The 21,852-nt window shown below is 39.0% G+C and overlaps 4 protein-coding genes and 1 long non-coding RNA gene across 14 annotated transcripts in view; 4 read left to right on the forward strand and 1 right to left on the reverse strand.

The window, feature by feature from the left end:
- The first annotated feature begins 933 nt into the window (after positions 1-933).
- LOC124067227 (protein FAM237B-like) lies at positions 934-3,006 on the forward strand. Its single transcript, XM_046404393.1, has 3 exons — positions 934-1,073; positions 1,410-1,761; positions 2,476-3,006. Exons 1-3 carry the CDS (start codon positions 1,044-1,046, stop codon positions 2,598-2,600), a joined length of 507 nt encoding a protein of 168 aa, XP_046260349.1. The 5' UTR covers positions 934-1,043; the 3' UTR covers positions 2,601-3,006.
- Positions 3,007-3,616: 610 nt separating this feature from the next.
- Positions 3,617-10,682, forward strand: casp10 (caspase 10, apoptosis-related cysteine peptidase). Its single transcript, XM_046403250.1, has 13 exons — positions 3,617-4,236; positions 4,587-4,875; positions 5,836-5,941; positions 6,132-6,267; positions 7,257-7,330; positions 7,466-7,508; positions 8,034-8,050; positions 8,134-8,164; positions 8,254-8,352; positions 8,481-8,548; positions 8,675-8,795; positions 8,881-9,379; positions 9,753-10,682. Exons 2-13 carry the CDS (start codon positions 4,595-4,597, stop codon positions 9,913-9,915), a joined length of 1,638 nt encoding a protein of 545 aa, XP_046259206.1. The 5' UTR covers positions 3,617-4,236; positions 4,587-4,594; the 3' UTR covers positions 9,916-10,682.
- A 278-nt stretch (positions 10,683-10,960) lies between these two features.
- Positions 10,961-16,885, forward strand: prkra (protein kinase, interferon-inducible double stranded RNA dependent activator). 3 transcript variants are annotated; one of them, XM_046403252.1, is made up of 8 exons: positions 10,961-11,214; positions 12,940-13,106; positions 13,672-13,753; positions 13,859-13,937; positions 14,848-14,965; positions 15,055-15,149; positions 15,249-15,411; positions 15,837-16,885. In XM_046403252.1, the coding sequence occupies exons 1-8, from the start codon at positions 11,162-11,164 to the stop codon at positions 15,992-15,994; spliced, it is 915 nt and encodes a 304-aa protein (XP_046259208.1). In that variant the 5' UTR covers positions 10,961-11,161; the 3' UTR covers positions 15,995-16,885. The 3 variants fall into 3 exon arrangements, with proteins under 3 accessions (XP_046259208.1, XP_046259207.1, XP_046259209.1); XM_046403251.1 differs by having other exon boundaries at positions 10,963-11,214; positions 12,931-13,106; XM_046403253.1 differs by lacking the exon at positions 10,961-11,214 and adding an exon at positions 13,311-13,387 and having other exon boundaries at positions 12,966-13,106.
- An 861-nt stretch (positions 16,886-17,746) lies between these two features.
- Positions 17,747-21,852, reverse strand: part of osbpl6 (oxysterol binding protein-like 6) — a 34,615-nt gene continuing 30,509 nt past the window's right edge. For 5 of the 8 annotated variants that reach the window (XM_046403244.1, XM_046403242.1, XM_046403243.1 and 2 more), the window contains 3 exons: positions 21,660-21,786; positions 21,368-21,490; positions 17,747-20,751 (listed from right to left, as the gene is read on the reverse strand). In XM_046403244.1, coding sequence (XP_046259200.1) covers positions 20,595-20,751; positions 21,368-21,490; positions 21,660-21,786 — 407 coding nt within the window. In that variant the 3' untranslated portion in view covers positions 17,747-20,594. The remainder of the gene's footprint in view (positions 20,752-21,367; positions 21,491-21,659; positions 21,787-21,852) is intronic. The other 3 variants (XM_046403247.1, XM_046403249.1, XM_046403245.1) reach the window with 1 other exon arrangement.
- LOC124066654 lies at positions 20,702-21,665 on the forward strand. The gene is made up of 3 exons (XR_006844634.1): positions 20,702-20,823; positions 21,139-21,168; positions 21,433-21,665. It is a non-coding gene; the product is annotated as an uncharacterized LOC124066654 (long non-coding RNA).

Genomic DNA, 21,852 nt, shown 5'->3' on the forward strand with positions numbered 1-21,852 from the left:
AATAACAGTTTGTACCATCCGGCCTCTCTTCCTGTGTAGAGTCTTCCTAACGTTACATTTTGTGTTTCAGATACGAAAATGCTATGCATTTAAAAGTTATAATTAAGGCCTTGCAGTGGAAATTGTCGTAAAGTCTGCTTCTTTGCATCATCAGAACAATGAATGACTGAGTAAGAAACCCACCCAGCACATTTAACGCTGGCCTCTCACTGCGAAAGTCATTATGTTTGAGATCAGGTATGCGTGTGACATTTCAGTAAAAGCATAGAAACGTAACTCGTGCACCACTTTCTGAAGCACCATTCATGACTAAGCTTGTTTTTACAAAAATCAGAACCACCCAAGTTTCTGAGGTCAGACTGCTTATGTTTTCTTCACATTTTTACAATTTTTAAAACAACTGATTATCAACTGAATGAATAATAATGGTATAATATAAATAATAATAATACAATTGTTAATTTCAGTATATATTATATTAGATTAGTACAAAAATGTTTACTAAAATGTACTTATTTTTGGTTAGTATGATAGCAGGGAACTCCCACAGGAAATAATTATATCTCATCTTATATAATTGATAATACAGTATTGATGAGAGAACAACAAGTGGCTTTTCTCCTGACAACCTGATGAGCAGGTTGATTAATCTGTGCAGAATCAACTTGAAACAGCCTTTTTCTTTTACAACATGTGCTCAATACACTAGAATAATTTCCATTCATTAACAAGAATTTGTAGCCCATAGGGACAACTCAACAGTTAATTTTGCTCCTTCAGATGTTGCACTCTTTCCACAATGCACAAGAATACATTAGTGAATTAATGAATATGACTAGGGCAACATAGATAATCAAATTATCACAGAAGCTTGTCGAGCATTATGCCATTTATGGCTAAAACCAAACAAAATAGTATGTATTTAAAAGAAAGCAAAACACATTCATAAACGTGGAAAGCAGTTGGACAACTCTTCTCACAAAGGAGGGAGGCACTGACGTCAGTTAAGACCCGACAGATATTTGCCAACTCCAGTCAACACTATGGTCATGTTATTCGGCCCAGCTTTAGTGGTAAGTAATTTTTTTCATTGCAAAATTGTCAGTTTGCCCGTTATTTAGGCTACCTTTATAATGTTATTTATATTTTATCCTGTATTTCATTTTCAGGTTAGGTACAGGCCCGATTTGGAATTCAAAATATGTCATAATACACATACAAGATATAAGTCTAAATGTTTGCAGATGTTACTTTTTGAAATGCATTAAGCTTATAGCGTTCATGGTACGTAAACTTGGACCTAAAAAACGTTGTTTTGAGCGAAATCTGTGTGTTCAGGTGTTCACCGAGCTCCTTAATCAATCACTCAATGATGAATCAGTAGCAGAAACAGCTGATGTCCTCTGCAGATGGCCCCAGTGCTCCTGAACATACCTGCAGCCGCGGTGTTTGTGCTGAGCTGCGTGTGCGCCGTACCGCTGCAGGGCCAGAAGCCGGCTCACGTGGACCCCCTGACTGCCCCCCGGGCGAACCCGCAGTGCTGGGACTCCTCCTCGGCGCTGCTGCTGGAGATGCGCTCCCCGAGGATCGCTGACACGGTGCCCGCCTTCTGGGACCTGATGGTGTTCCTCAGGTCGTCAGACAACAGCAAGCACACGGCGCTGTTCTGGGACCTGGCCCGGGTCTTCTGGGACCTGTATCTGGACTGCGTGCTGTCCAGGAGTCACGGCCTGGGGAGGAGACACTCCCTCATCACTGACAGTAAGTCAACCGACCACACATCTGTCAGACATCACTGCTGTCTGCTGTGGTTTCTTCTTCTTCTCGTGCGTTATATTAATGCGTTGTTTTTCACCTTAACTCATGTAAAGTGTCTTTGAGCAACGCTGATCATGCTACAAATACAAAACAATAACAATTATTGTTGTTATTATTGTTGTTGTTAAATAACACAAGCTACCCAGCAAATAAATCAGGAGTTGAAACTTTACCAGCTTTAATGTAATTCATCTATAATTATAATCCTATAAATTCACATACATTATTCTGAAATAATGTGTTCTTTTACTATTAGTACTTTAATACTGATGCCAGTGATTTTATTCATAAAAAATTGAATGCATGAGTAACTGAATGTTTCTGCAATGTGGTGTTGCTGAGTGTTGTTGAATATTTCGTCCACCTGGATTTAGCACAGGTCTTGTCTCCTGTCTGAGTGGTAGCCAATCACTTATATATGTGTGACCATGATGATCAGTGATGAATGTGTGTGTTTGGGTTTTAGAGCTGTGCCTTGAGGTGCGGCTGTATTGCTGGATGTGAATGGCGGCAGAGGAGAGTTAACGGGGTTACTCAAGTTTCTGTGTGAGGTTTCTTATGTAGAAGAACTGACTGAATGGATAAACGCTACAGCATGCTCAACCCTTTTGTGTGTGTGTGTGTGTGTGTGTGTGTGTGTGTGTGTGTCCTTTATAGAGTCCTTCAGATTCAACAGCTCAGGAGTGAACACCCGTGCGTGGCTCAGTGTCAGGGTGAGACGCAGAGGACACATCAAGACCCTGAAGACCAAGTCCAAATCAAAGTCACATTACCACAAATAATTCATATTATTTCTTTGTTGGTAGCTTTCTTCAGTATTTTCTTTGGCACCGAAAAGCAATATTTCACTCTGATGTTTTCAGGTACTCAAAGGATTTCTGTGGTTCTCAGTAGCAAGTGTTGTTGCTCTTATTGTTGACATGAGTGTGATGTGTCCTAGTCAAAAGTAATATTTTTAGGTGATGATGTATGGACATGTCGAAAACTAATTATAGGATTACCTGGTTGTTTTTCCTTGTTTGTCTGATAATTTCAAGTATAACAAATTCATGTAATGTGGTTGTAAACTGTACACCTTGACTATCCAAATACACTTGACATCAGTCAGCAGATTTCCTTCAAAATCAATAAATGAGTGGCCAAACTGTGATGTACATTTGCTAGTAAATAACCAAAAAGCCAAATAATGTTGACCACACTCAGAGGAAATGATGAGGACATGCAGAACATTTGCACACTTCCTGTCAATGTTGGGCCATCCACTTAGGGTCAAAATATGACAGACCAAATGCAGTTGTTACCCGGCGGTCAGACTGCTCTTTACATGGTAGTACCTTCATTGCCGTAAATGAATAATTAATAATAGTTTTCCCAAAGATTTCCTGTAAAGAACTTGAATGTATACATTTTTATTTAACCACCAGCTTGTAAAGTCAACACAACTAACTGAATGCTGATAACATTTTCTCTTCATTTGTCTCAAAAGTCATACCAAATTAAAGTTTTCTTTCCGGGAACAATCTAGGGCCCCCAAACTTTTTCTCCATGGGAGGAGCAAATCTGAAATGTAATGGTTGGCTGCAGGTTAAAAATGAAACACATATTGTTTTGTATCATTATGATGTAAAATGGCACAAGGATCCCAAGTTCCTTTAATTCACTGACTTTCTGTAGCAAGTAACACTCTGCCTGCCATGTTTGGATTCTGTAAAATATTTAATAATTAGGGATCTGACATATTTACAGAGCATTTCTACCTCGCAAAAATAAAACAACACAAACAGTAGTTTATATTTTATTCCTTTAAATTCTTTTAAATTGTTTTTGTACATCACATGTAGCAGATCTTAAGAGGGCCCACATATCACATCCATCAGTAATAATGCACTTTTAATGATCACCGTATTAATGTAAACCACAGTGAGAGAGCTCAGCTGTCTTTTATTTGAACCCAAATTTAACAAGCTGAAGCTAAACAACAACACTGGACAATTGGAACAAATCAAACAAACACCAATGTGGAAGTCAGTTAAGAGCCTACCGCGCTGTTTGGTTAGGCTACATTGTACCATGTGATTCAACCTGGAAAGCACCGACACCTGGCTCGACAGGAGCTCCGCAGGGCGCATGCGCTCTCTCTTTTAATTTCGCTTTCTGTTTCCTTCTCGACTTCAGGGAAAGCGTAAAGTCCCCGCAAGTTTCGCGTGTGCGATAAAAAAATACAATAAGACAGAGCAATGGCCACACTCTGGGCATGTTGAAGTGGACGACACACACCCTGTTCAGTCAGACCTGCTGAAGACTCGTCTCGGGTATCGCTGCGCAGCCGATTCCTTCAGGAAGCAGAGCATCTAGTCAAAGTGTGGCGTTGGATGGTGGTACCTTTCACTCTGTTGGACCTCGTGTGATCATGTGATGGTATGTGAAGTGGTGGCACTTATTTTATCTATCGTGAGATTTGTTTTCGGGTGGGCTCTAAAAATAATTTCCTCCTCAACTCCCGTAACTTCTCAACATTGATTCTCTCTCTCTCTCTCTCACACACACACACTCACACAGAGGTGTCACAATAAAAAGCCACACCCACACACACATTTGAATCATGCAGGCTAATAAAAAGTGTTTTCTGAATGCCTTAATGCCTTAACATGGTTAAGATCAATTTCAGGAGCTCCGCTTGTCAAGGTAAAATAAAAAAGGAGTGTCAGGCCTGACTACCTCACAGCAGAGTGAAGTCTGAGTGAATCCATCTCATGCCTTGTTTTTAGTGCATAAAATGGAGTTCCAGAAGCTGCTGTTCGACATTGGGAAAGCCCTGTGTAAGGATGAGGTAAAAGCTTTGGCTTTTCTTTGCGCCGACCTCCTGGGCCGAAACGTGACCACGGTGGAGTCAGCCAGCGACCTCTTCTCTCGTCTGGCGGATCAAGCCCACCTGTCTTCCGAGCGACCACACCTGCTCACTGAGCTTCTCCTGATCATCCAAAGGACACATCTGGCCCGTCAATTCAATCTCACGGGCCAAGGATCTACGACCAGGAGCCTCGTCTCTCCCTACAGGTGGTCTGCCTCTGTTTTTACTCTTTCTCAGTCAGTAATTTGTTTACAGGAAAAACCTTGAAAATACATTGCAAAATAATAGTGGGTCATTGGGAACATTGTGTGTTGAGTTTAATCTGTGCTTTCATATGGCCAGAGGCAGTTTTTCTTTGTATAAATTTACAGTTTCAGCACACATCTTATTTTGAAATTCCAAAACTTTTTTTTTAAATGACATACTAAATTAGATCATAAATGATTATATCTGATTATAATTTGACAACCTCTAAATCCTATGATCTGAAGATTCCCATCCTCCGTCTTTGTGATTAGAAAGTAATAGCATTTAATAAACTTTAAACATTATGTTTCAAAAAACTGAATGCCAGTATATGAACATATCCAGTCACAATTAATAAGTAATGTGTAGTTACAGCCTAATGTTAAAGCAACATAAAGTAGGACTGCAGCTAAAAAATTCTGCATATTAACCTGCAGATGACTGATGATTTTTCAGTCTGTGCAAAAAATAGTGAAAAATAACAATAATTCATCACAGTTTCTCACTGTCCAAAAAGGCAGTGCAAAAGCCAAAAATATTCCTTTTGCAGTCATAAAAGATATCAAAAATTAGGCAATATCCACATTTGAGAAGGTGCAACTGTGACAATATGGCTGTAATGATTAAACAATTAATGAATGTAGGTTCTGATTCATTTTCTGTAAACAAACTAATCAGTTAATAAGTACTTCTTAAGCTCTGCGTATAATTATTTAGATTTTTGAATGAAAAAGAAACAAGTGCATTGATATTGGATCAGTTTGAAGGGCGAAAATAGTGTTTTTTCCTCATTGCTAAATAAATATTCAATGACCTCAGAATAGTGAGTACCATAGTGACCGTGTCCGGTGCAGCAGCAGTCCTCTTTTGACAACACTGAACAGTTTTATTTACTCTTAATTATTTTTCTCTAATTCCAGGAAGCTGCTCTACAACCTGTCTGAGGAACTGACTGATGCTGACTTGAAAAATGTGAAGTTTTTGTTAGGCAAAAAGCTCCCACGTAGATTTCAGGAAGAAAATGTTGTGAGTTCACCTCCAGAGTGTCGACTCGAGTCAAACGGCTGTAGTCATCCACATTATATTTTGTAAATAGTGCTACAACATCATAACATGTTTCATTTTTCAGAGAGATATTTCTACATCATTTATGAAGTTAAGTCTAGCTGATAAAATTCAATATAAAGAGTAACTGTAAATTTGATTAACTTTTCAGAGTACTCTGGAGGTCTTCCGGCAGATGGAGCACATGGACCTCATCAGTGACATTAATCTAGACTTACTGGAGACCGTAATTAAGCCAGTCTGTCCCGCGTTGACAGAAAAGATCACTCAGTTTAAAGCACATTATGGTAAGCGCCAGAAAACTCCCATCGCTAATGTTACTGATAACGGATATTTTATGAATGAGGGACACACAAACGGGTTTACTTTCAAAGAGCTTAAAACTAAATTTAACAGTAGTGGTACAGCAGGTAGGGAGGAAGTTTGTAGCAGGAAGAGGGGGAACAGAAATGAAAAATAAAAAATGTGCAGACAGGGCATGGTGAGGTGAGAGAGAGCTGAGATGAATTCCCCTGGAGACTTACTCCTGCCTAAAACCAGAGCCACTTCATGCCTAAACACAACCCTTATTTTAATCTTAAACTGAACCATAATCCTAAAAGTTAATCATGTACGCTGTCGAGGCGAGTGTATGAGCAGATGTGTGATGATTTGTCCCCACAACATGTACACGGATGTGTTCACATGCACAGAGACTAACGAGGGATGGAGGAAGAAGGTGAAAGAGATGAGGATGATGAGGCTCTAACTCTTTATCTTCCTTGTTCTGTATAATTCCAAATGTGTATTAAGGCATACATAAATATTCGTGTGTGTCTAATGAAAATGGTATAATTACTACATTAAATTTCTAAAAAAAAAAGACAACTGTACCCTCTCCCCCATTAAAAAATATGTGAACGGGCGCATGTTTTTCGTTTCATAGGTTTAAGTGCAGGACACAAGATGTCCCCTATTTCACTGTGAAGTCCATTCTCAGTGCATTCAAGTTTCCACATCACACTTATTGCATTTGTGATGTCATAATTCATGCTCGTAAGCTCGGCCTCGTAAAATCTGATTTTCAGTGAACGCATTGAAATGTGTCAGACTCGGCACATGCGTCATTATACCCAGCGAGGCTCAAACATTCAACTGCAGGAACAAGAAGAAAAACACATTTTTGACTGGATGGGGGCTTTAATGTTTCGTCTGAATTAAATGTCAACATTTGCTGGTTAATATGCGTGTAAATTGCATTCCATATGATTTTGACTTGTGTCATTTTTAATTGCAGTACCTCCCATCAGTCCCGGAGCTCAAGAAACGGGTCATCCAGGGTCTAGGACTTGCACCTATGAACCAAACCATGTATGTTCTGTGAAACTGATTGGAATCCCTTTGAGTTGCAGTTAAAGATTTCTAGCATATTGCTGTTGTCTCATCTCGTAACACACCGTCACTTTACTGCAGCGTGTGTGTTTTCTTTTCTGTGTTCTTCATCAGGTCCCGCATTCTCATGGCAGGACTTTCTCAAACGAAATGCCAGGTAAATCTAATCACAAGCCTGTCTCTAAAGTGTGTTTACATGTTGAAAACACTTCCTGGTGGTTTCAGTTGATTACACTGTGTGTAGGCGCTTTGAAGAAGTGTTGCTGTCTGTGATTTTTCTTCAGAGGATATTTTCACCCAGATGTTTTAATATAACGTCACATGATAATGTTACAGCATTTATTCATCTTAAATTACTACATAAATGAACCATTTGCTGCCCTTTGCTTTCATGACAGCAGTCAGTTTATGATATTGTGTCTCCTAATTGATAGATACCAAATTATAAAACAAATACACACTTGGTGATGGGTTTTTTTTCTTTTAATTGTTGGAAATGGGCAACCATATGTAATTTAGATGTTGTAATTTTTTCCCTTGTCTGCAGCATGTCTAATCGCAATGCTGTAAAATAGATTCATATGTGAATCCACTCACTGCAACCCCACTGAACATATGTTGTATTTTAAACCATTTTACCGAAAATTATAATCCTAAAGAGCATTTTCCTTCTTTCCTGAAGAACATCCACTGGCTGAGGTGAGTCACTAAAAGTCAGTTGCATAACAAATAAATCGTGACATTTCTTTATGCCTCTAATGCTCGTTTCCTTTGTGCTCCAGTCTAGCTTGAATTCTTCCAACACCTCTGTAGGTGAGTCAGTTGGTTTACCCCTGGATCTTGTTTTTAAGTGTAGCGCAGTGGATGGATTTATTCTGCATCATCTTGTGTTACTTGTCTAGATCGTCCAAATATGGTTCATGGTGGAGGCGGACATGAGGCCCTGCAACGTCAACTGAGTGCTTTAAGTACTGAAGAAAGCAACAGTGTCTGCTCTGAAGGTCTTTAGAAGTATTTTCTGCGTTAACCTATTGGTGATTTACACATCAGACCTTTCAATTATTCAATTATAATCTTTGTCTCTTCGTCTTTGCCCAAAAAATCCAATCTGCGATCACCCGTCCCATAGTGAGAAGTGATGTTACGGAAATGCTTCCTCAAAAACGGGAGATGCCCCTGACTACCAACATAAACACAGTACGTGTTTGAATCTGCTACTTATGGCGAAAAGAAATCACCTTATTGTATTACAACTGCAAGTGTTACATTGAATTCTGTCTTGCTTTTAATACTTTACTTTTGATTACTGATTTATCTCTGTAGATTCTGGAGACATATCCCATGACTGCAGCAAAGAGAGGCACTTGCTTGATAATTAACAACTATGACTTCTCCGCATCTCAAAAAGGTCTTCAGAGTCGAGATGGGACCATGACTGATGAAGGTTAGCTTATGTTTAATTAAGTTCTTGCCTGACAAGTGGTACATGTTTTTCATCCCTGCTCTTTCTGTGTGCGTATGCCTTTCAGGGTGTCTGCACAAAGTGTTTGGGTGGCTTGGCTTTGAGATAGAGACACACAGGGACTGTAAGGGCAACGACATTCTGTCTGTGATGAAGAAGCTCGGCAGCAGAGACCACAGTCAGATGGACTGTGTGGTATGTTGCATCCTCAGCCACGGCGAGGAGGGATGCGTGTACGGTGTGGACGGACACACCGTGGACATTAGGGAGCTGATGGAATGTTTCAATGGATTAAATTGCCGTTCTCTGGTCGAAAAACCAAAGCTGTTTTTCATCCAGGCCTGTCAGGGCAAAAAAACACAGGCGTCTGTGTCCGTAGAGGCTGATGGCCCTGCGTACAGGCTTGTTAATAGCGATGCTGTTGTAGCTAAAGACTCCATTCCATCTGAAGCAGATTTTCTGTGTGGAATGTCCACCGTTCGCTCTTACATCTCTTACCGAGAGAAGAAAAACGGCACTTGGTATATTCAGTCCTTGTGCCAAAACCTTGTCCGGATGGTGCCCAGGTTAGTGAAGCTAAGTTTAAGATACTTTTGAATGATGTGATTTTTTTCTTTATCAGTACAAAGTAACTAAGTACATTTTCTAAACTACTTTATTTAAATACAATTTATTAGTTGGTTACAGTTTATAATATGATAATGCATAATGAGTATATTTACTTTTCATGTGTGAAGTGCATTTTAACGCCCATACATCCATACTAAAATTGAATTTAATAATTGTGTTATTGCTGTCTTCACTCACTTAAAGGATTTGAATAGTTCTTCCATCTCTAGTTTAAGTTACTGCTGTGATATGTGTAAAATACAACACAATAATATAAGTGGCTGTCATATTTTTTTTTAGTTCAACATCTCTCATTTTTTTCTCTCCCAGAGGCTTTGACATCGTGTCTATCCTAACAAAAGTGAATGCGGATGTCAGCCAGAAGACTGATGGGAGTGGTCAAAAAAAGCAGATGCCTCAACCATCCTTCTCACTCAGGAAGAAAGTGGTCTTTCCGATTCCAAGAGACCCTCCTCCCGTTCTGTACCACTGATGAAATCAATCTGCCATCTTTTTAATTGAGATCATTCCTTTAAATGTATATAACTATATAACAATAGCTGAGGCACTTCCGTTTGCTGATGACGAATGTGAGATGTGGTGAAAGCTCCGAAAAAGCTAACAAGTGGACTTTCAGATGAGATGATTTTGTTGTTTATGATTTAGTGCATTGAGTGCATGCACAAGTTCCAACTACATGTTGAACTGCTTTAGCTAACCGTTCACATTGATTTAGGAGTAAATGAAGCATCTTTTTTATTCTTTCAAGTTTATTTAGCATGTGCTTTCAGACGTGGCTATTGGCCAAACTGTATTTTATTATTTATCCATTTGTTCTGTTTGTTTATATGCATGTAATTGCACCTTTTATTGCATCCATAATTTGCTGAGTCTTCAATGTAACTGTTGTAAGTAACCATAATCTTGTGTGTGGTTTTGGTACTGTTTTTTTTTTGTTTTATGGAACTATAATTTTAATAGGCCTTTTTCATATTTGATGTTTTTGACATGTCACAGAAGGAGTAGCAGGTGTAAACTATAAAATGAATGAAGGCTGAATTCCATTTAGCTGCTTCAGTGCCAGGGTTCTGGTTTTGTTTATGCTGGCAAATGGCACACTTGAATACCCCGGAGCCATTCATTGTTAATATAACAACTGTGATTTTCAAGCAATTTGAATGTGTCACCTCGAGCTCAGAGGATTGTTGTTTGTTTGTTTTACATTTTTCTTACTCAAATAAACAAATGAATGAAGACAGAGAATAAGCCTCTTCCTCAATATGTTACAAGATAAAGGCTGCTTTTACGGTAATACTTAAAGCACATTTTGTGGTTCTCTACAGCTTTTGAACACAGGGTTTTTACTTCTGGCGTGTTTTGGTGTTGTGGTTTTAGCACTTTTACTCAAGTAAAGAATCTGAATTCTTCTTCGACCACTGATCAAGCACTGAACAGTTTTAAGTATAATATGAGGTATGCAGTTGGACAAAATCACCAGTAGGTGGCGATGAATCGACACACAGGGACGTCCATTGACCCGCTGATGACCCGGATGTTGATATGATAGCAAATTCGGTTATTTCCCCGGCCAGGCTTCAATGAAGTTTTTAGCATTTTTAGGCCACTTCACATTCATATATATCATTATATTATAACTAGATGCCGGGAAAAAAAAACACATTTGTGTCTGAGATTTTTCATATACCCGCAACAGAATCTACAATCAGGAAATTGTAAACATGACTGAAGAGGGGCAACAGCCAACAGCAATGAAAACCACCGCCGACACGAGGTTAGTTTATCTTATTTTTGTTACCAGTTACTGTTTAGTTTATGCTAACCATTAACGGTAATACGTTGACAGTGTTAGTGATCGCACATTAACATTATAGCAGGTTCTATATGAAGTGTGGTTTTGATAAAATCAACATAGTAAAGTTTCTCAAGTAACTTGAATTAAATATTGTCAGTGAAACTCAACGTGAATTTTTGATAACAAGCAATCTGCAGAAAATGCTGTATTAGCTGGCTGTGTTTAGTCATTTTGGCAGGCCTTCTGGTTCATTTTCTTCAACGTTAGATGAATTAACTAAATTTTTGTTGAATTGGGTCGTCCTGCTATGATGGCATTAATAATCCCTCATCAAGTGACGTGGTTCTTATTATATCTTGTGTCATGCAGAGACCCTCTGTTAGCATCAGATAAAATTTATCTTTAATTGACGAGAGCTAACAGCGCCATTAGCTAACGTCATTCTCATTAGTTTAGCTGGCTAACTTCTTGGGTTTGGTGGACACAAGTCCTCGTTCACTTGTGTCATAACATTGTAGTTTCTCGAGTAATACTTTCGAAATAATTGGCCAAATCTGTAGTTCATATCAAACCGAACCCGATTAAGCATAATAGCAAGTACTGGACGTGACAGCATTAGCTCCCTGGGTGGGACTGACAACCGTTTGGTGTCGGGAATAAAAATGACCGCCGACATACATTTACACATCGTGCTTTTCATTTTTGTTCCCAGCAAATTCTTATGTCAATCCAGAAATGTGCTTCGGTGTATTTAATTTAATATTTTAATCACCTTTGTGAATAGCGAAGCCATAAAAACTGTATTGTGTTGTGACAGTCTTTCATATGCGTGATGTGGTTTCTATTTCCCGCTTCCTCTTTCTCTCTCATATTTTCTTGCTTTAATGTTTGATTGGATATCAGTTTTTATATTTTCTGTTAAAGAAATCCTTTACCTGAGAGCAAATGGTTGTACTGTTGTAGAGTGTGAGTGTAAGCAGTGGGTTTCTGGAACAAAGAAACAAAACATGAAACGAGTTTTACTTTCCTAGATGTTCAAATCAAATTAGGACCAGTCTCATTGTCCTCACACAGATCTCAGTAAACATCAGCTCCTTCGTGTGTGCTCAGCAAAGATGTTAAAAGACAGGAGAGCTGACACGGAGGCATTTCTGCAGTTAGTAAAATTAGAAATTTAAACAGGATTATGAAACATATGAAATATGTTTTTAAAGGATGATATATTGTCCCAGAAATCATTGGGATAAACTGTATTGTTGTCATTTTAAGACAATGTCATGCCAATTTTTAATTCTAATAATATTCAGAAATTGCAATTGGATTATGATAAAGAATCTTAAAATAACATAATTAAAACCACACGGGTAAATAAAATGTCCTGTAAAAATAACTTGATATGTATGGTGATGTAATTAGGTCTAATTTTGTAGTTCATATGTGCAAACAAGCTGTCAGTATCTGATGAAAAAAAAATGCATAATTAAAAAAAATAAATTATTTGGCTTCTAAACACAAATGCTGGCAGATACATTTTATTTAATTGTAGTCTTTTCCTAATGTGAAATATTCACATTGTTTGCTTTCCTTATTTCCAGTATGCATACTGATTCGCAGCTCAGATTTACATTTACCGCCGACATTTAATGGCAACAGCTTGGCTGATAATGTTTGTGCATGCGTGTTTAACACACACAACCTGAATAGACATGAATCGCAGAGGCCCAACCCTGGGAAGACGCCTATACAAATCCTACATGAATACGGCACCAAGACTGGGAACATTCCTGTGTACGTGATGGAGAAGGCTGAAGGAGAGGCGCACCAGCCCAGCTTCGTCTTCAGCGTGAAAATCGGAGACGTTAGCTGCACAGGTAAGCCCCACCCCTGCTGTGCTGATAACTGCCTGTCACAGGATGAAGCCGTGGATTTGAGTTGAAAATCATATGCTGATAATCCAGAAAGAGCACTCCAGAGTGCAACATATTATTTGTCACTTCTGTTTCGCTGTCTGATGCTGCAGTACAAACTTAAATATATTCTCCTCTGTATGCTTTGTTGTTGTTTTTTTAATCGAGGTATCTTACATAAGGGATAGAACAGTGCAGGTCCAGTGAAGAGGATGTGAAGCATTTGCAAAGCTCTCAGTGTTGAGGTGATGAGAAACAGTCTCTACATGTTTAAACAGGCAGATTTTGTTACATGTCCTTTGCAGTAGCCTCTTGGATTAACCTTTACTTTCTGGAATAAAAAAAAAAAAAACACCTTGTGGGTTTCCAGCATTTAAAACAAGCATATTTATTTTTTGCTTGGCTAACTGACTTGAGGTTATTTGTTTTGTTTGTTTTTTTTTCAGTTAATCTGACAGTGAAATATTTTTTGTAACATATTAGATAATCTGTAGGGTTGTGTGTGTGATTGCATTTTTTTTTGTTTCAGGTCAAGGTCCTAGTAAAAAGGCTGCTAAACACGAGGCTGCAGAGGCTCTCATGAATATTCTGCAGATAGATGCGGATGCAGTGTGAGTAGAGCTGAAATGATTTTTAAATCATAATTAATTGGCAAGCTGTCTGTAGAATTGATCTGTTTGCAGCTGTAGTAAATGCTTTCGTGCAATTTCCACCAGGAACGTGCCTGTGAAGTCTGAGAGTAACGGTGCTGCGGCAGAAATGAATAACCATGCCAACTCGGTGGGAACCCTGCAGGTGTGTAAATCACAGTTGTACTACTTGATACTCCTACTGTGCCAGAGGGATTTTGTTCATGTCCCTCTGACTTGTTCTCATAACCTGATATCTCAGGGTCACTCTGAGGGATTTTCTTCGAATTTGGCACAAACGTCCACTTGGACTGAAGGATGAACTGGTTAGCTTTTGGGTTGTCAGAGTGAGCTCTGACCACCAAGAATCCTTACGCCAATTTTGACTTTAGGATGTTAAGAAAAAATGATGATGACTTTTAAAATCCAAAATGTCTAAGGTCACTTCACTGTGACTTCATATTGTTTTCCGTCCATTGCTCAACACCATAACTCAGGAACTGAAGGGGCAGATTGAAACCATATTTTACATTTGGTCATGCACTGAAATGGCGACACCGACCTTGGGTGTTCATCTTCTGTGCTGCCGAAGTGAAGATGTCCAAAGCATCCACGTTTTAGAATTTGGAGCTTCTTTGCAGCAGCATCCATATTTGAAGCATTGTAGTCCTTCACAAACTCATTAGTTTTGATACTGAGTTTCAAGTGATTGTCATTACACCATGTGACCAAACACTTCTATCAATCATTACATGTATTATATGAGTCTGGACAGACGTGGATGTAAACTGCAACTTGACATACAATGGTGAGGTGTTCATTATAGTTTTTGTTTTGCTCTGTGTGTGTATGTGTGCATGTGTCTTGTCTGACGTTGTAAATATCATGATTACAAAGTGGGGAAGCTTGTAAAAATGTATGTGCTTCTAGAGGTTAAAAATTGTATCTGCCTATGAAGTTGTAAAAGTGAAAGTGACACGCACTAATAATTAATATTTTCATACTATGAAGTAGTATGAATCGTGCCGTATGCACAACAATTATTCTGAAACCAGAAAAATCTAACTGTTTTTCAGGAGTTAGCTCTGCGGAGGGGATGGCGTCTTCCTGAATACACAGTTTTAACGGAGGCTGGTCCACCACATAAGAGAGAATTCACCGTTACCTGTCAGATGGAGTCCTTGTCAGAGAAGGGTATGGATGAGACATTTATGCAAAGTCTCTAAAGTACTTTTTGCGTTGTCCAGCCTGCTCTTAATCTCTGTCTGATGTTGTTTTGACAGCTGTGGGATATTCAAAAAAGGCAGCAAAGAAGGCAGCTGCGGAGAAAATGGTGGCAAGGCTCCAAAGTCTGTCAGGCTCTTCTGAAATCACATGGGTACGTCAAATATTTCTCGCCTTTCCCAAGTGACCGCTGGAATTAGTGGCAACATTTCTGAGATGAAAAGTCAATTGTCATGTCTGTTATGTGTTTCAGACTCCTACACCAAGTGTCCGATTTGAGAACTTAAGGAACTCGTCAGCAGAGAAGATGTCCTTACTTAGGAGAAACCCGCTGAGCATTCCCAACACAGATTACATTCAGATGATTTTGGACCTGTCCAAGGAGCAGGGCTTTGAGGTCACGTACTTTGACATTGGTAAGAAAACACACGCTACGTTATTTGCTAAAATATGAGCTGCTTTTCGTTCAGCTGACATGGCTCCTTGCTTTCCAAACAGTATCTGTCATTTCTTTTTGAAAAGGCTGCAGGTACAGTAATGCTGTCCTTTGCAGGCTCACTCTGATATTATGGGACTATTGAGTACACAGCTGTATTGAACAAAGATTTAGAAAGTCTGTCCTGACTTTTCCCAAATGACCCAAGACAAAGAAAGTTACTTGTTGTATAATAAAGTAATAAAATGAAGAATATGACCATTTTCTAGCTTTTGTAGATATAGTTTGTTGGAAATAGTCTTAAAAACTGGCTTGCTGAAAATCTTTAGGATCGTAACTTGAACATCCTCACCGATGCAAGATGTTGATCAGTTTCGATTAACTGTTGTTGGTTGTATTTTGCAGATGAGCTGACTGTAAACGGCCAGTACCAGTGCCTGGCTGAGCTGTCCACCTCGCCGGTCACTGTGTGCCACGGCACAGGCATTTCCTGTAGCAACGCTCACAACGACGCAGCACACAACGCCCTCCAGTACATCAAGATCATGGCCTCCCTCAAGTAAAACCATCACAGTCTACATTTTCTTCACCTCCATTGTCCCATATATGAGCTGCAGATTGTTCTTTCCACTAGTCTTCCCAGCCGTGGACAGTGTGAAGTCCAGGTATATTTTTATAATTCTCTATATCACAAAGCAGATCATGCTCAACAATAACTGAAGTTACATTAACTTGAGTCAGATAACATTAGAGCAGTACTTGTGAGAAGACAAACTGTCAGCGTTAAGAATCAGAATCTAAATTATGTCTTCAGGTTGTACTGTCATGTTTTACTTGAAAGGATCAACATAAGCACTTAAGCGCACGTGGAGATGCAGTAGGAACAGCAGGAAGCACTTCCTCGTGACCTTTTTAGACACGCCGTTTAAGCTGTCAGTGCTTTTCCTGCCTGCATCTTTTCAGTGCTGATTTTATTGGAATTTTTTCTCTTTTTATCAGTCAGGATGCAGATGTTTTTTTAGGTTTCACTTATTTATTTATATTTTTATTGCACATAGGAATATATTGAGAGCTTAATGTGGTAGACAGCCAATAGAGGACACCGAGCTATTAAATTCCTCGCCTCTCTTAAATCAACAAAAGTTACCTTAAGATGTATTTGTATCAAAAAAGAGATTATTTAGGCTGTTCATATATTTTTCCTACTTCCACTTTTCTGTCTGTCAGTATTCATACAACCATACATCCCCTGCTGTCCTTGTCTGGTTGACTTATTACATAGATGTAATGTTTTACATTATATTCCCATTTTGCTGGTCTGTTAGCTTTGTTCTTTCTCAGTGTGTGCCTCACAGGACCGTGTGATATATTTAATAAATTTGAATAAACTGAACCCTGATGGCAGAGCAGAAACAACATCTACATGAATCCATAAAATAAACACTAAATGTTAATGAGTGTTGGTTTCTGGTAATGGTCATACAACAGACGGTATTGAGAGAACAGATTGCCGCGGTTCTTTCCGGAGCTGGCGTAGTGTTAATGAATGTAAAATCTCTCTTGGGAGCCGACCACTTGACAGCCGTCAATTTATGAGGCTGCGCATCCTGCTGTATTAGTACAAAGGCAATTACATCAGGGCCTGTGCACTGGTCCGTTCACTATTGATTTGTGCGGTTTAACAGCTAGAAAGAGACAAGAAAGCACATATTGATCAAGCAAAAGGATTTTTTAAAACGTTTAAAACGTATTCAAAAAAAATCTGTAATGTATTGATTTCAGTTATTTACAGAGCCAAGGTTTTTACAACAAAGTCTCAGAATTTAGGGTTGAGCCATTTGTGGAAAATGTCTTTATTTTTCTGACAAGTATCAAGATTATTTTCTATAAATTAGCTGCAAGCTTTTATTTCTCATCTATATTTAATTTAAAAAAAGATGTTTGCACTAATTAAATATTTTTCCTGTGTCACACAAATAGGCACTTTAAGAGAAAAGACAGAAGTCATTGTGATTGGATGAACTGGAGCTGACTCAGCTAGGTTAGTTGATAGACAGAAAAATTATCAACAAATATTTTGATAGTCCATCAAACTTTTGAAAAATATGAAACAAATCCCAATTTAAAACTTCTTAAATGAGACAAAAAATATGCATGTTTAAACATTTAAAGGCACCATCCTGGACTGCGGGACAATGACATGGCCATTCTTCACTATTTTCAGTCCTGTTAAAGACCACTAACTGACACAGGACTTCTCACAGGACTTTTTATGGCCTTGCTGTTTGCATATAAACCACACACTCTTTATTAGCTGAGTTTTACCGTTTTTTTATTAGAACAAGCACTATGTAGCAGCCGTGTACAGTGTTCATGGAAAGATATGTACTTTGTTAAAATTGCACTTTAGAAGGTACCCATTGGGAAATAGATCTGAAAGAAACTGAGCTGACACAGTGCTCTGTGATACATGGCAATCTCCAAAACAAAAGCACACATGAGAATCCAATTGAGAAAAAAAAAAAAAAAGAATAAATAAAAATCTTTTTTTGTAAGGCATCTGCAACATTCATTGGCAGGCTAAGTTTTCTAGACATGCAGGTAGAACAATGGATGAGGAAAGCATGAGGAGGTTTTCATGAGTATTTTTTCACTATAGCCTGACTACACAAACTAGCATTACCCCTACCTCCTCGCCTAACTGCTGTGATTTCAGTCACTGGCGCAGGAAGGGGAAAAAAAAAAGGAATCACCTTTTGCAGTAGTGACCCATCTTCTAAATGTGCTGTATTTACAGTGATCACCAAAAATTGTATTAGTAACAGAGCAGTGCAAGAGATCTTTTTAACACTGCAAGCATTTTACAGTCAAATAAACCTTTTTTCCCCCTCTCCTTATTTCAAAGACCTCTTGCTTAAAAATGTAAGCCGTTTGTCCACAGCTAAATCCTAAACATTGTCTATTGATATAATTTATCTTAGGCAGGTGAAAACTGGGTAATGTGCAGAGTTGTTAATGGCATACCTTCTTGGCATGGGGATTCTTATCAGTAGTGTGTTTGTGAGGCATTAATAAATGCATTAAGGCACAGCAAGTGAAACTTACGCTGATGTGTTGTAGCTTTGTTTGTTTGTAATTGAGGGTGAACATAAAAAAAAGCACATAAGTATATTAAAAAATGATATGGGTGCAAAGCAGGACTACCTTTTTGGTTTGTCATCTACAGTACCATATATGAACAGAGCACACAATGGATTTGCCTCACATAGCTTTTCATTCTACATATTTATATTGACTCCTTGTCCCCTTCAGTGTCTTCACCCTGCAGTCCTGGCTGAGGGGAATCAACATGTGACTATTTGTGTGTGTGTGAGTTGGGGTTGATTTTAGCCGAAAGCCCTGTGTTTTCTTGCTTTGTAACACAAAAGCAGGGACACTAGTTGAAACATTAAAGCTTATCTGCTTTGCATTAAACACACAAACTAATAATAATTAACCAGTGCTTTGATCATAGCCGTAAAGTCTCTGTGGGATCAGACACATTAAAATATCAACTTTGACTCCTGTGCAGTACAACTGTTACTGTACAGACGTATTCGGCTGTCCCATCTCGAACACTGAAGGACAAAAAAAGGGCAGATTCCCTTGTTAATATGGTTGACCTTCAGCATCATGAGATTTCATTTTCACGGGATGACCTGTAGGGGGCACTGCTGTCTCATAATGGACTGAGTGGTTTTGGCTGATAAAGAAAACGTCTTCCTGTTCTGATAACTGGTTAATAATATAGGTATTTTATCAAGAAAGATACCAAAACAGTTCCTTCCAGTGAGAAAAAGTTTACTCCTCTTATTAGTTTTTATATGATTTTGAATTTGAATTTTTGGTTGTTAGTCAGAATAAGCATGTAAATTTAAGACGTTGCTTTGGGCCTTGGTGGACTGGATTATGTCATTGTAGAAAATGAATACTTTGTTGAATTTTTAATAATTCTGATAGCCTCATACTGGAAATGTTTGCTCACATGTCATAAAAGTTCCGAGGGCATTACAATCTGTGCAACCTACTTTTCTTAGACATCTGATTTGGACGAGTGTCTGGTGTTTGAATTAGTCCACATTTATCTGCTCCACATTCAGGAAGGGAGTCTGACTGTGTGCCCGCCATATATGGAGGGAGTTGTGTGTATTTATGTAACCATGTGATTCCAAGGAGTTGGCTTCGTGTCACGATGTTTAAAATTAGACAGTAGGGCAGGGGAAGACTGGTGAGGTTGTCCCTCTATTTACACTAGATTCCAGTGTGAAGAGAAACTGGACTCTATGACAGATCTGTAAGAGAAAAGCGTGTAAAGGTCGTAGGTGTGTCCCACATCACATGTCCAAAACAGCAGAATGGGATTTACATTTGGATCTTACTTGTCTTTCCACCACGTGATGAGCTTTGCATGCCACTGTTTGAAAATATTCATCAAAAATTCCATCTGTCGTACTTCCTCTGCTGTGGTCGCGATTCATTTTAAATGAGTTGGGTCCCAAGAGAAAGTACTGCCATCATACAGATTCAACAGTATTAAAAGGCAAAAATAAATAAAAATCTGCCAGTTTACATAATGCTATTTCACTAAATTCTGAATCCAAGATATTTTATAAAAATACCTCTTTTTTTTCTCTACAATAATTGATGATAAATACGGCTTTATGCCAGTGAAAGCTGCTCTCTAAACATGCACGGTATAGTAGGTGATCAAAACTTCGTAGACTAGTCTAACCCAAAACTGCTGTCAGAAATCAAATGGCTTGAACGAAAAAGCGCTAAATGGTGTGACGTCGTATGGGTGTCTTTTTAAGGCAAGGACATACTCAGAAGTCAAAGGAGCTGAGGAAGGATCTACATAGGAGTGGTATGATTGTTGCCCTGACAGCCCAACTTCAACAAGCACAATAAAGGTGATCCTACAGGATGTTTCCATCGATGGATGACCATGTGGCAATGCCACAGAACCTCGACAGGGTTGCTAGGCATGGGGTCATCCCTCAGCTCTGCAGTCCATGCACAGAGATGTTTAAACTTTAACATGTTTCTCTTTTAACACCTTATTGTGCATAGGTAACAGCCTTCTTGTCAGACGATGACGATCTGACGAACACGTCGAGCTGTTTGCTACCACAGGTTCACTGTATATTCCATGTTGATGAAGCCGGGGTTTTTGCGAAGCTCCCAGTACGTGTTGTTGGAGACCCACCTCTCCCTGTGGTTGGCATCAACCACTTTCCTAGAAGAAAATAGAGGGAGAAGTGACAGTTGTGACCAGTGAAACCTGAAATCAACGAGGAGGAGAAGTCATTCACAAAGAGATGGAGGCCCGGGCGGGTGGATCTTATCTTGGCTGGTAAACTTGCTTGAAATCAGAAATATAAACGAGATGTATGCAAAATAAATCCCTTTCTACATGCAAACTGATATTTACGAAAACTTAATGAGCATTGAGAAATGGAATTGCAACAAAAAAAGATCTGGTAAAACTCAGTTGTTTTTCAGTTGTTAGCCAACTTTACTGATTGTGTGATTTCTGACAGCAATATGTAAAATGGAAATCAAAGGCACATTTATAAACTTTATATTGATCAATTATCTTGGCACTCTTTTAATTTACTTAGTGTGATAACTGACTGTTTTTGTCTGTCTCTGCAGCTCTGGTCTGCAGCTTGTCTCCTCAACTCACGCTAAATATGAGGTAAGCACATGCTCTTCAGTCACTGGGTGATTTCTCTTTGTGATCGTAGGCCAGTTACATTTCAGTCCCAATAATTGCTATGAACATTTATGTCATTGGAAATTATCGTCCGAAAGACTGGTATACAAATGAATGAATCAGGGTACATTCAGAACAGCATGTGAACATATTACTGGAGTTTCCTAGTCGCTCTGCTTACTTGAAGAAGCATGGCTCCTGTTTGATGCCGTTCTCCTCTCTCCACTTCCTCCTGGTTCTTTGCAGGTCCTCAATGCGCTGCTTCTCTGAGGATGCCATCTCCAAGTTTCCCTCCTCCAGGTACCTGTGTGACCCAAACATCACACAATGAATCAGATGGTCATAGAAAGCAAGACTCAAGTATTCACTCAGTCTGCACTCATCAGACAAACACAATTTTACAAGCGGAATAAACTGATGTTAGATGTGATGGCAGCAACAGCATAGAGGCAGTCAAGGATCTGAGGCTGTACCTTTGATCAGGCCTGAATCGGGAATCTGTACGGGGCAAAACATCTTTCAACTCAGGGCACAGTTCGTTCAGTTCAATGGCGAACCTGGTGAAGCCATAGTACAGCTCATAGTCTGTGGGCATCGAGCCTGAAAGAAAGGAAACGACACAAACAAAAGTATTAAAATTAATTTATCAACACTGCTAACTTCTCC

This window comes from Scatophagus argus, chromosome 11 (assembly GCF_020382885.2).
Source record: "Scatophagus argus isolate fScaArg1 chromosome 11, fScaArg1.pri, whole genome shotgun sequence".
Taxonomy (NCBI): domain Eukaryota; kingdom Metazoa; phylum Chordata; class Actinopteri; family Scatophagidae; genus Scatophagus; species Scatophagus argus.